The 13,299-nt window shown below is 35.6% G+C and overlaps 1 protein-coding gene across 1 annotated transcript in view; it reads right to left on the bottom strand.

Moving 5' to 3' along the window:
- LOC107732365 (hemicentin-1-like) overlaps positions 1-12,379 on the bottom strand; it is a 96,770-nt gene extending 84,391 nt beyond the window's left edge. The window contains exons 1-2 of the mRNA XM_016543661.1: positions 12,368-12,379; positions 6,602-6,779 (exon numbers count right to left, since the gene is read on the bottom strand). Of these exons, the coding sequence (XP_016399147.1) occupies positions 6,602-6,779; positions 12,368-12,379 (190 nt within the window). The remainder of the gene's footprint in view (positions 1-6,601; positions 6,780-12,367) is intronic.
- Positions 12,380-13,299: the final 920 nt, after the last annotated feature.

Below are 13,299 nucleotides of genomic sequence, written 5' to 3'. Positions count from 1 at the left end.
CTGCGTCGGGGAGAGTTTGCTCTTTTCCCAGTTGACCCGAAGGCCCAACAGGCTGAGGTGTGAGAGCACCAAATCCCTGTGTTCACACAATTAATCCTGAGACTGAGCGTTAGTACGAGCCAGTCGTCAAGGTAGTTGAGAATGCGAATGTGAATGCCCTGTTCTCTCAGGGGAACAAGGGGTGCCTCCGCACCTTACGTAAAGACACGGGGCAACAGGGACAGCCCGTCAGCGGAGAACTGCTGGGCAAGTTCTCCACCGTGTCGCCGAAACAGCCGGCCTGGGACACGGGGGCGTTCAAGAATCGTGTCTTGTCCATTTCGCGCATGTCAGCCAGTCATAGATAGGACTTGGTTTATTTCATTGGGTTATGTGATGCATTCATCCAAGCAACAGACACTCGATCAGCTGATTTACTGTAGGTTTTTAATGTTAAATATATTGATGTCTTAGAGTGCAGGATAGCCGAAATAAAGCTAATACATATGATATTACATAATTTCATTACATTATTATAAGGATGCTGCAATTAAATTAAAATGTATTTTACATAATATTTACTACAATAATAAAAAATATATTGTTGTGATGATATTTTCTAAAATAAAGAAATTAATAAAATGGAAGCAAATACTGTAACCAACCATACACTTAATAAGTCTGGTAAGTCTGTGCAAACTGGAAATAATTTTTTTCACAAATAAAGACCAGGCAATGCTAATTTTACATACACTACACAAAGACTATGGCTTAGTGGCAAACTGGATATAGCAGAGCATAATTTAAAGTTGAAAATGTTTCAGCCAATGCAATATAGGCCTTGGCGATATATAGGTCAACCACAATAAGTAATAATTACAGAGATCCTAACCCCATCCAGATCAGTACATGAAATCACCAATGTCCTCAAGTATGGTAACAGTAACTCAAATGTCATTCAAAGAATTAATCCTATCAGAAACGCACTTAAAAGAGCTCACATCACATGCCACATGTTTCACTACAAACAAAAATGTACCCATTTCACATGCTTGATAGGAAAAAATAGCTTTGTTTTGAATAGATAAATATAGTCACATCATCCAAAATCATGTCACTAAACAAGATTTGCACAAACAGACTTCATTTATGCAGACCACATGTGTTTCCCCAATCAGAGCCAAAAACTGAAGAAAGTTCTGAATGAAAAACATAATTGTTCACAAATGATCAAAACAGCCTGTCCTGTCATCTAAATAATGTAGCAGAGTCAAATTTTGATCATAAACAGTGCTGAGTAATTACCTCATTTGAGTATAGTGTATTGAGAAATGCTTTCACATCTGACTACTTTTGACAGAGAAATGCACTAAGCCCTGCGTGTGCAAATTTGTTTGTATATAATTTTTATATACAGTATGATGCCCCAGGACTGTCAGAAAATTCCCTTAAAACAACTTTTCTCTAAAGAAGACATCAATGAACTGTTGGGTCTCAGGTAAAATATATTACATGTTTCATATTGATGTAATGTTAATATTGTCTTGATACTTCTCTCCAGATCTCAGGAATTAAACTTTATGTACAGTAGATCTTCCAATTTGGACCTTCAAGACTATTTATGTTGCCTCAAACCCTGCTTCAGTCGTGACATGTTTACACATAATCCAAAACAATTAATCAGTGTCCTGTGAAACTTTCAGGAAAGGTAACTGTCTCATGAAGTACAGTCGGGTAAACCCCCTGACCCTGTCATGCATAACTATGCTTTACCAATCAAAGGTTCATTTTTGAAATTCACAAAACAATTTGTAAAGATCTAATTCTGCAGTGCAACAGGCCCCATTTCACACCTTGAAAATATGATGGCGTAAGAAAAATTATTTGGCTATTTTGCTATAATTGAGCCAAGCTTTATGTCAGATCATATAAGAGACCCAAGTTCAGTCATAAATCCATTTTGTAAATTGTGTGCTTTTATACAGTGTTTTGTCTGTATCTAGTCATATTTAAATAATACAAAAGAATGTGTGACATCAAAGTAATGAAAAAGCATAAGCAATTATTTGGCCTGGAGCAAGCAAAACTTTGCTCGACATCAGAGGCTTTAATTTTCCACTGACTTGTAGCAGCTAATGCAATTACGCTCTAATAGTATCCATGTTTGTCTTTCAAACATCTGAAAATCATACACAGGCCAAAGTCATCTATTGTCCTTTCATCTTTCATTCCGAACTCATCTCAAGTTCAACTTCCCAGCAGACTTCGACCTTTGCCCTGCACCAGTCACAAAAGGTCAAAGAATCTCTCCGTGTCCAATCAAAACAATTCCTACGTCTCAGAAAGAGCAATCAGCGGCCAAATACACTACCAGTCAAAAGTTTTTGAACAGTAAGATTTTTTTATGTTTTTAAAGAATTCTCTTCTGCTCACCAAGCCTGCAAAAATGTATACTTTTATTTAGCAAGGATGCTTTAAATTGACCAAGAGTGATGATAAAGACATTTATAATGTTACAAAATATTTATATTTCAGATAAATGCTCTTCTTTTGAACTTTCTATTCATCAAAGAAACCTAAAAAAAATTCCACTCCGCTGTTTTCAATGTAATAATAATAAATGTTTTTTGAGCAGCAAATCAGAATATTAGAATGATTTCTGAAGGATCATGTGACTGGAGTAATGATGCTAAAAAAATCAGCTTTGAAATCATAGGAATAAATTACATTTTAAAATATATTCAAATAGAAAGCAGTAATTTTAAATAGAAAAAATATTTCACTATATTACTGCTTTTGTTGTATTTTGGATCAAATAAATGCAGGCTTGGTGAGCAGAAGTAAAGAGTAAAAATCTGGTGGTAAGAATCTAGCTAGAATCCCAAGAACTGCAGCAAATTGTTCATAATACTTGTAGTTTACTCCTGTTAAAAAGTTTGGGGTCAGTAAGATTTTTTTTTTTTGACTAAATATTTAAGTCTCTTATACTCGTCATCAAGGCTGCAATTATTTAGGCAAAAAAAGAAAAACAGTAAAAACTATATAGTGGAATATTAATACAATTTAAAATAGTTGTTTTAACATAAATGTAATTTATTACATTGAACTGAATTTTCAGCAGCCAGTCTTTGGTGTGGCATGATTATTCAGAAATCATTCTAATATGCTGATTTTGTGCTCAAGAAACATTTTTTATTATTTTCTGTTGAAAACAGTTTTTTTGGTAACAATTTTGTTCATTTTGATCAATTTAATGCATCCTTACCAAATAAAAGGTTTAATTTCCCCCCACCCCCACAAAAAAAAACACTTTTGATATATGTCATGAATCCCCACATAAATATAAGGTAAGCGCTTACAGTAACTACTGGGTACAGTAGCACTTTTTGGAAAATGGCTCTTTGTGTAACACCTTAGGCACTGGAATCAGTGCATGCACTGTTCTCAAATTAAAGAGTGTTATATTATTCTCTCCTCATCATTAAAGAGATGAAACAGAAGAATTACACCATACTCCACCGTACTCTGAAACCCTATTTAACCCACCCCACCCACTGTCACAAATTCCTGCCTAATGGCATCATTACGGGCCATGTACACGCCAATTCCCTTGTAATCTAGGGGTATTCCGAGATGAGTGTAGCTTCAGAGGACAAGCAGCAAAAGGGTCAAAGAGCTGTTTAGTTAAGCAATGAGCTTTGAAAATGTTAAAAGCATTGAAAGCATCAATATTCCTCCTATCCCGTTTTGAGAGCTTTGGTAAAAGGTCTAACTATAGGGAGCAGATGCGACCAATCAGAGTGAAGAAGGATAAAATGCTCCTTAAAAATGTGATTATAGCTCCAAAGACATCAACAAGTTGTAAGCATGTCAATGTTCATTTACAAAGCAGGCTGTCAAACTATTTGGTAGGTTCAGCCATTTGAAACTGTGACGGGATGTAGAAAGAGAAAGATAAATCTCATACAAAAAAATAAGGGAACTTTTTTTCATTGACTACAGAAAGACAAAGGGAACTATTTGCTTTGGAAAGCTGACTGATATTCATATCCATCCAGCTGCTATCATCAGGATCTTCAGGAACCTGGAAAATTCAGTCAGAGTAGTAATGGTCTCTTAAGAATACCAATTCTGCTTATTCTCTGTCTGAAGTTTATATCATTTGTCACAGCTTTTCCTGACAGTTTTAGGATGACAAGAATGAACTGAAGAAGTCTTCCTGTTCGTCTCTACGATTCTCCAGCTCCCTAAAGCCTGTCCAGAAGCCAATATTTGGACAGATTCAAAGCGTGCACAAAATAATATAAACAGTACTAATAAAGAGCAAAAACCTTGAAAATTGTGTGAGAAATATAGTTTCCAAACTCAGCCTGCTCTAAGTAATAGTGTTTCTATGCCCAAAATCACACACATTTAAACACATCCAAGTTCAGGAACTGGATAACAGGGGGTCATATTTACAGGCCTGTGTGTGTGTATTTGAGTATGCATGCATGTGTGTGTGGGAAGTACATCACTGGAGTCTTAGGAAAGCAGTAGCACAGGGAGCCTGTGGCCACACACTGCTCAATGGGCCAGCTGCTCTTTAAAAGATCTCTGGACATCTGAAATTCATTGAAGCCTCCACTGACTATTAACCCTTATTCAGTGCCCAAAGGGACTTTCTATTTCCTCTTCCAGGTCACAGTCGAAGAGTTACCAGAGGATTCAAATTTTTAGTCTCTATGCATGCATTTATCTACCAGTACAGTCTGAATGAACCAAACCGATTCTCCAAAAAGAACTCAGCTAACCGTTTTTATCTGTTTACTTGGGTTAGATGAGTAATAAAAAAAAAATAAAGTAGGAAAACTCAAAAGGCATTTTTCCTTACTATTCTAAATCATCGCAAATAACTGATGATTAGTTAGATATCAATTTGCTACAGAAATTCTTTGATAAATTTGGTTGAATCTGAAGCCAAATATGCTAAATGATCTAAATTAAAACAAATTGAAATGGATTAAAATCTGTTCACAGTTTGATCTAGTCCTTCCTTTCCTGAGAGCAGGGTTTTTCTTTGATTTATGCAATAAAACACATGAACACTATCCAAAAAGCCAGACGCAGATTGACAATTTCTTGACATGTGTGTTCTCTAAATAATGCATATTCCACTCCTTTGGCTGCATCTCGCATCTGCAAGGCTTCATAAAACGATCTACAATAATGCAAACAAACAGGCGACAGCCCGAATTCAGTACATGATTGCACACATCTGGAACAATCTTGCTTTCCCTCTCCCTCTCTAAGAGTCTTCTTTTGTGTTGCAAATCTTTCGGTTTAGTTACAGTGGACAGCGCATTCTGAAGCAATAACCAGATACAGCGTGCATCTTGAAAGAAATTCCTGAGCACCCCAAGGAGTGGATGGAAAATGTATTTGGCATGCTGCGTTTGGACACTTTAGGTCAGATTAAGGTTGGGAACGAAGAAGGGGGAGGCTTAACATCTCTTGAGACGATACTTTCTTTTGAGACTCTCTCTTACTCTTCGAAGGCGTTTGAAGAGTTTAGATGCATAGTTTTTCATCCTTACTACCACAAGAAGGTGCATACCCTGCAATTTTATCATTTGTATGCCATCATCTTGTTTCAGCTTTTGTAGATTAGAGTAGTGAACTTGCCCTTGTACTTGAACTAATTACAAAGCCAAAACTCCACTGTGTTCAAAGTCTTTGCCCCAAAAAAGTGAGTCTGACATTCAATATTCAGGTCCTCATATCATTATTCAGTATATCAGGTATACATTAGACAAATCTAAATGTATTAAATTTACATGCAACATATTGACTCTTAACCCATGTCTACTCAAAAAATACCAAATTATTAGAGCTGTTAGAATATCTAACTGTCATGTACAGTCAGTAAAGTACCTTCCATGGAAAAAATATGCACTAGCAGGCATTCAAATGCTTCCAAGCTTGTTCCGCCTGGATAGACGGAATGATAATGACAGTGAATTCAGCGCACAGAACATCTGGGCACTACAAACAATGCTTTGATATCTCCTGTAGGTGTGAGACACTTCAGCATGAAGCAGCTCTCAGCAAACTAACAGATTTGTCATGTTTCTGGCAACAAGTCCCTCTTTAAGATGAGATACATCTGTAAACATCCTTAAAACAAGATACATTTTCTTAACAAGAAAAGTTGTGTAACAGAGAATATATAGTTATTTTTTCTTAAACCCTTGGCAAAATGTTCTTTTTTTCTTGTTTTAAGAATAAACCAAATTGCATTAGATTTATGCTTAAATCAAGAAAAAACACAACATTTACTCTGAAATATGTATTAATAATATAAAGTAAAATCATGGTCTAGTTTGGTGTTAATACTGGAAAACACAGTAGGCTATATGAGTTGTAGTTAAAGGTCCTCTAAGGGAAGAAAGGAACAGGTTATGCTTATCAAACGAAACATAATGTTCCCCAAAAATGCTAGGAAGGAGAACTTTGTGCAAAAAAGAAATAATTATATTTTAATGCCACCATTAATGTCACAGACTTACTGAAATAGACTTGCGTAGGAACAAGACACCTTTCATTAAGAAGAATAAAAGCTCATTTGCGTTGTTTTATGTACCTGGGTCATGAAAAGGCACCAATGCGAAGTTGTACAGTGGTCTCTGAGGTCTGCTGAGGGATGTTTCCAATATCTTCGATGCTCCTTCAATCACTTGCACTAAATCATCGTACATGGAACCGGTGACATCAAACACAAACGCCAAGGTGGACGCTCCAGGGGGGCACCATCCCAGTTGCTAAAAAAAAAAAAAAAAAAAACCTTGACAGAAGATTCAGCGACGAGCTGAGGGAAATTGACAATACATTTGTTCGAAATGTCAACACGGACACTACTGGGAAAAGTCTTTTGGGAGACAAAAATGTGAAGAAAAGATTCAGAGTCAGATTTATCCTGACCGTCGCTTGCGCGAGGATGCTTTGAGTTTGTTTTAGTGCATGCGCGTCCTGCTTCTCAGAAGTTTCTCAACACACTATCGCCGATACAAACACTGAACCACTGTAAAGTTCTTTTCACCAGAGCGACACAGCAAGCACCTCAGGCAAACTATGACTCGCCGTATTAAGACGCTGCGCTCTGATTGGTCCACAGCTCTTTTGGGGTCGCGAGGGGCTCCTGTGCATATTGACAGACCATGTATATTAATGGCCTTACATTTCATGGGGTCTACATATAAGAAACAAATCTCACACAATATGTTTTAAAAAATAATAAAAATCAGTGTTAAAACTAAACAGTTAAAAGGAATATAATAGGAATGCAAGGAATTAAATTGAAATATACCTACTGTCCCAAAAGGAAATTGTCTTGGACACTATTACACATTAATAAACAAATAAACACTATAAGGCAATAAAATACATTTAAAACTTTAAAACAATAAATAAAAGTAAAAATAATACGAATTAAAGTTCAGTTTCCTTGGACTCCACACACATGTTGGGTTTTAAATTTTATAGGGAGTTTCCACAGACATAATAATGATTTTTATGCTGTACAAACTGTATATTATATCCCCTAAACCTCACCTTATCTCTACAACTTACAGAAACCTTTCTGCATTTTTACATTTTGAAAAAAAGAAATAAGAAAAGAAAACTTCTAGTATGATTTATAAGCTATTTCCCCCTAAATGTTCCCACAAGGTAAAATAATTCAGGTTTTACTATCCTTGTAGGGACATTTGGTCCCCACAACATAGGATTTACCTCACTCACACATACAGACACACAGTTCAAGCAGAGCTCTGTCGTTTGAGTTTTTGTTCTTTTACCACCACCTAATGGTAGGCTACAGAAGCTGAGATTAGTGTCTTTTCTACAACGTTATATGCCAACAAAAATAAAGGTGTCCGGTAAAGAAGGGGCAATGTCATTGTGAAATGTCACCCTTTAAATAATTACATGATGTATTTTTGTTGGCGGTACGTTTTTTATGTAAAATGTTAAAGTCAGTTAAGTTTGCTTGTAAGCTTTTAAGACTTTGTAAGAAAAGGATCAGGGTCAGCAGATTTTTGTGAGTAGGCCTAATGTAGTAAAAAAAAAAAAAAATTGGAAGACTGTGGAAAAGAGGAGCCAAATAGACAGCCATTCATGGTAGAAGAATTAATGAACATGGCCGTCTGTCAGACCACAACACATAAATGCCATTTGGGCTGATGAGATATTAATATTAAGTCAGTTGGAAAAAGACGCAAGGGAATACAGTAGTTTGCCATTAATTCAGTCCCATGTTGACGTAAATGAGAAGAAAATATATTTTACAACACTAGATGTCACCAGAGCAATTATTTTAACATTTCAAAGTGTGTTTTGCAGTACGATCATAATGATAACATTTTTACTCTAAATGGCAATGCCCGATTAAATGTTTCTAACCTTCAAAATTGAAATACTTAGTATAAGGGCCTTCTCTCCATTCTTTCTCCCAAAACATGCATTTTTGTTTAAAGCATTATTTAATCTACTTATTTAACAGAGTTTTAAATAATGTATGCTGTTCCTTCAGACTGGGATCTCTTTAAAACCAAGGTCAGGATATTCTCTTAATTCAGTCCATGCTCTTCCTTGAACCACCTGTCACCTGATACTTTCCAACTGCTAAAAGGAAAGAGTAAAAAGATTGTTTTGAAACCCAATTAGCACCCAATTTCCTTTGGACTTTGGTCCATTAGTCCAAGTCAAGACTAATCGAAACTTCAATCTCCATGTTAATGGTAGCTCAAAGCAGAGCTGTTAAGGGCTTGAGTGATTACAAGGGTGACTTATTCTCCCACACACCCTTCCAACCAACACAACCCCCCACTTAAAAAAAAAAAAATAATTATAATAATAATTTGTCCACTAGAGTGCGCCATGTAACATGCAAAAGTAGCATCACAAACTCCTATGAACCTTTGTTAAAAATTATGCAATTGCATAGGCTACGTAATATGAAGAGAAAAAACACAAATAATGTTTTTAATTATAATATTTCCATCATTTTATGTTTATTATATATTTATTTACAAATGAATCCAGCATGCATTAGCTAAAATATATACCACCACTGACTAATGAATGAAACAAAATGAATGTGGCTCAAAACAAGAATCTACTGAATTACACACTGAATTACATTTTAATATCAGTAAACATTGAAATTCCAACAGTCACACCCTTGACATGATAAAGTCTCATCTTTGTGTACTGGATTACTGGAATTGACTGATAATTAACTCTCTCAAACTGTCCTCTTTTTCTATGTTGACACAGGTGTGTTGATTATGAGTCTTCTTTGGCTTGAGCTGATGGTATGGCGGCAGGATGTTTATGTTGGATATGCCCACTCATCTGCTGGTTGCGGGTTTGAATCAGGGCCCAACACCAGCACTGTCTGTGCTGTTGATGCTAAAGATCAAATACACACAATGGTAGGAAAAAATAACCAAAGCAGAAATTGTACCAGCTACACATTACTACCTTGCCATCCAAACACGTACATGCACTAACTGGGTATTATTTATTTATTTTATTTTTATTTAGTCATTTATTAAACGCTTTTATCCAAAGCGACTTACAAATGAGGACAACAGAAGCAATCAATTGTAGTATTAAAACAACTAAAAACAGATCCAAAACTAAAAGCTAAAACTTTATAAATACTACCTAAATAACAACTTACTTACACATAGTAAGAAATGGTTATAAAAACTGAAACAGAAGCGAAACAAGTAATAGGAAAGAGGAGAAATAAAAATTGATACTTATATATTTATTTATTGTATTACTAATGCTATCTGTTGTGAGGGTTTTAAGTACAATCAAAAGAATAAATCATGCATCTGAAATTCTTGCAAATGTTTACTGTAATTCTATTTTACTCTGTTTTGGTACAGACAAATACACACATCTGCACACAGCTGATACAGGATGTGTTCACCTAATCGTGACTAAAAACTGACCTTAAACCAACTTTATATCTAACTAGTTTGGAATTTCAGCAGTGAGGTGCCAACTACAATAAATGCTGTTTTTATGGAGAGAAGTAAGGGAAATGTGTATTTATGAATGTATTTATAAATGTGAATGAATTGTTTTTAGCTTTATTTTTTTGTTTTCATTTAAATGTTTTAGTTTTGAAATGTTGTTGTATGCATTTGTCATTTTTATTTAATTTCTTTTATTTTCTTAAATGTGTGTATATATATAGTATTTATAGAGTTTTAGCTTTTAGTTTTAATTACTTTTTCTTATTTGTAAGTCGCTTTGGATAAAAGCGTCTGCTAAATGACTAAAAGTAAAAGTAAAGTAAAAGTAAATGCAATATTGCGCAAAGCCTAATTGCCAAATGGGGACTGGATACACAACCAAGCAAACCAGTTCTCTGCCAAACCCAAGAGAAAGTGTCTTTTCTGCAAAAAACTTTCCAATCTTATGCAACCTACAATAGGACATTACTGCAACCATAGTAAACTGACACAGAAGTTCTGTATTTAATGTAATGTGTTACACCACCCTGTGTACCATACAATGTTGACTTGTTTTGCTTTTATTGCACTATAATTTACTCAAGGGGCAATGAATCACATTCCCATCTATCTATCTATCTATCTATCTATCTGTCTGTATATCTATCCATCTATATGTGTGTGTGTGTGTGTGTGTGTGTGTGTGTCACTGTGTATCTATCCATCCATATCTGTCTATCCAGCCATCAATCTCATGTATGAGAACATCTATATTTTCGCTCTATAAAAGGTTAATGTGAAACCCAGTTCAAGGCTCTGACACAAACCAAGATTTAACATTTATTTTGGCAGATCTGAAGCACTGTCATGATTTACGATGTTTTTATACCCCCTTGTTACACTCAAGTTAGTGCTTCAGTATTTATAGTACATTAAAAACTGTTGCCAACCGCCTGACGGACATCAACAATGGGAATCAAGCATTTTCGAACATGAGAACATGCTTTTCGTCCTAAAAACAGGACACATGATACCCCAGCCCATCCTTCTCCATATCCAAACACAAACTGAACAGGAAAGATGCCCCCTCAGCTCTGTAATCCAATAGGCCTAATCCCCACAGAGACCCTCTTTGTGTCCTACTACTATGAATCAAATCCAGTCCAGCGCACATGCACAAAAGCACATAGATATACACTGATATAGACATGCAAACCGCACCCCAATAGAGACACAAAATATTCACCTATATGCAAAACGGCATAACACACTTGTAGGCACTTCTATTTTAAAGCAGGTTTGTGAGAAATAAGATATATTGAGTAATACATTTATTAAGTAGTATTAATTATGAAATGAAAACACTATTGAGAAACAATTTAGGAAAAATACAAAAGAGATCTACACAAATAAAAAGGAGGAGGCATGGGACACAAGATTGGTACAAGTGGCACCCTAATGAGGCCTGCAGGAATGTTGTGTAGCTGCCATGTGAATGGCCACCAGTGGCGAGATAAAACCTCTCTCTGCTATTTTTTCTGGGCTTGCCATTCTGTGCCGTCTGCACATTTTTCAGCCCAGAAATGACGCACCCCACAATGCTTTGTTTGGCCCTGAAAGAGGTACACAGAGTGCACAGGCCACTGGATAATGAAGCGGCAATACTGGCTGGATGAGCCCTGTGGTGCACACCTAAACCCATATACGAGAAGAATCTGTTCCCTTACAGAGGGCAAGCTTTTGTTTAGTTTAGAGAATTAACAGGCTTTTAATTCAAATAAATAAATTTCTTTTAATTATTTGAGATATATAAATCAAATCAAAGTGGAATTTTAAAATGTTAAAAATTTGCATGTGGAAAATTGCATAAATGTTTTAATAGCAAGCCATAAACAGCTACAAATTTGCAAGCAGTGCTGCGGACGGTTATAGATCATGAACTCTTAGTGATGAATAAAACATTATGGCTGGTATATTATCCTTATGAGGCACTCATTAAAATGTCTGTTATGAAATAAGCTCATTAGAGCCAATTAAGTAAGCAGAGACCAACAAAAGGATTTATGGCAGTAACTGGGCATGTAAATTATATATGCAGTGTGTTTATTCAAATTACATGGGATTATTTATTTTGTTTTGTCAGTGTTGGAGGAAAATCCTACCCTCCCGTTCAGACAGGAGATGGTGGAAGGCTGGCACCGAGGTGAACAGAGGGGCAGATTCTGTCTCCAGCGTAACTAGGAAGCAGTGTTACATAACCTGGATGTGATGTGAGGAAGAGCAATGTGCTGATTTACAAAGTGAGTGGGGGAAGGGAAGAGCAAAGAATGGCTGTGTTCACTTGGCTGTGGCCTTTTTCAGCTGAATGAAATATATACCTGGGCATACATGGTTTGAATGAATACAGCATTAATCATGGATGTACACAATTTCTTTTGGTATACATTTTTCTTTTGGTAATACATCATATACATATGGGCTGGGTTGTAGTCTGTTACTGATGACAAATTACATGATGAAAATTGCAGTCAGTAATTTCCATTGCTCATTTTAGGTGATGTATTCCAACTACTTTTGGATTACTTTTAGACTTACTTGTGACCTAACTTGTTTATGGATTTGAATGGGATTATAGTTATAAAAAACAGAGAAATCAAATATATTCCATTCTTTGTTATCAACATCATGAAATGCATTAAAGATTACATTACTTCAGGGTTTACTAATTACAAGTACTAAATTTATGGGTAACACTTTATTTTAAGGTGTCCTTGTTACACACGTTACACGTACTTACTATGATAATAACAATTAATTATGTATAATTACACTGTAACAAGGTCACCTTAAAATAAAGTGTAACCAATTTATGGAATCTGATTACGTAATCCAGATTACATGTAATAAATTACTACCAAGAATGAATATATGACTATTAACCAACATCTGAAAACTGTGAACATGTGAATGTGTTGTTAAATTCATGAAAGATTTTACATACACCATATAGGCCCGGTTTCACAGACAGGGCTTAGACTAAGCCAGGATTAGGCCATTGTTCAATTAGGAAATTTAAGTAATTTTTATTAACATGCCTTAGAAAAAACATCTTGAGTGTGCATCTTGAGACAAAACAAAGGCACTGATATATTTTAAGATCAGTCAGTGCAAGTTTCTTTCAGTTAAAACAGCTCAGATTTACACTTTAGTCTGGGACTAGGTTTAAGCCTTGTCTGAAACCGGGGGATTATTTTACATTTTAAGCAAATATTTCAGGTCAAAGGGTTCAAGCTGAAAAAAAAAAAAGTTG

The sequence above is a fragment of the Sinocyclocheilus rhinocerous genome, unplaced genomic scaffold (genome assembly GCF_001515625.1).
Source record: "Sinocyclocheilus rhinocerous isolate Xijiao unplaced genomic scaffold, SAMN03320098_v1.1 scaffold68, whole genome shotgun sequence".
In the NCBI taxonomy this organism is placed as follows: domain Eukaryota; kingdom Metazoa; phylum Chordata; class Actinopteri; order Cypriniformes; family Cyprinidae; genus Sinocyclocheilus; species Sinocyclocheilus rhinocerous.
The sequence above is the reverse complement of the archived record's forward strand: the minus strand, read 5'-3'. Positions and strand labels throughout refer to the sequence as shown.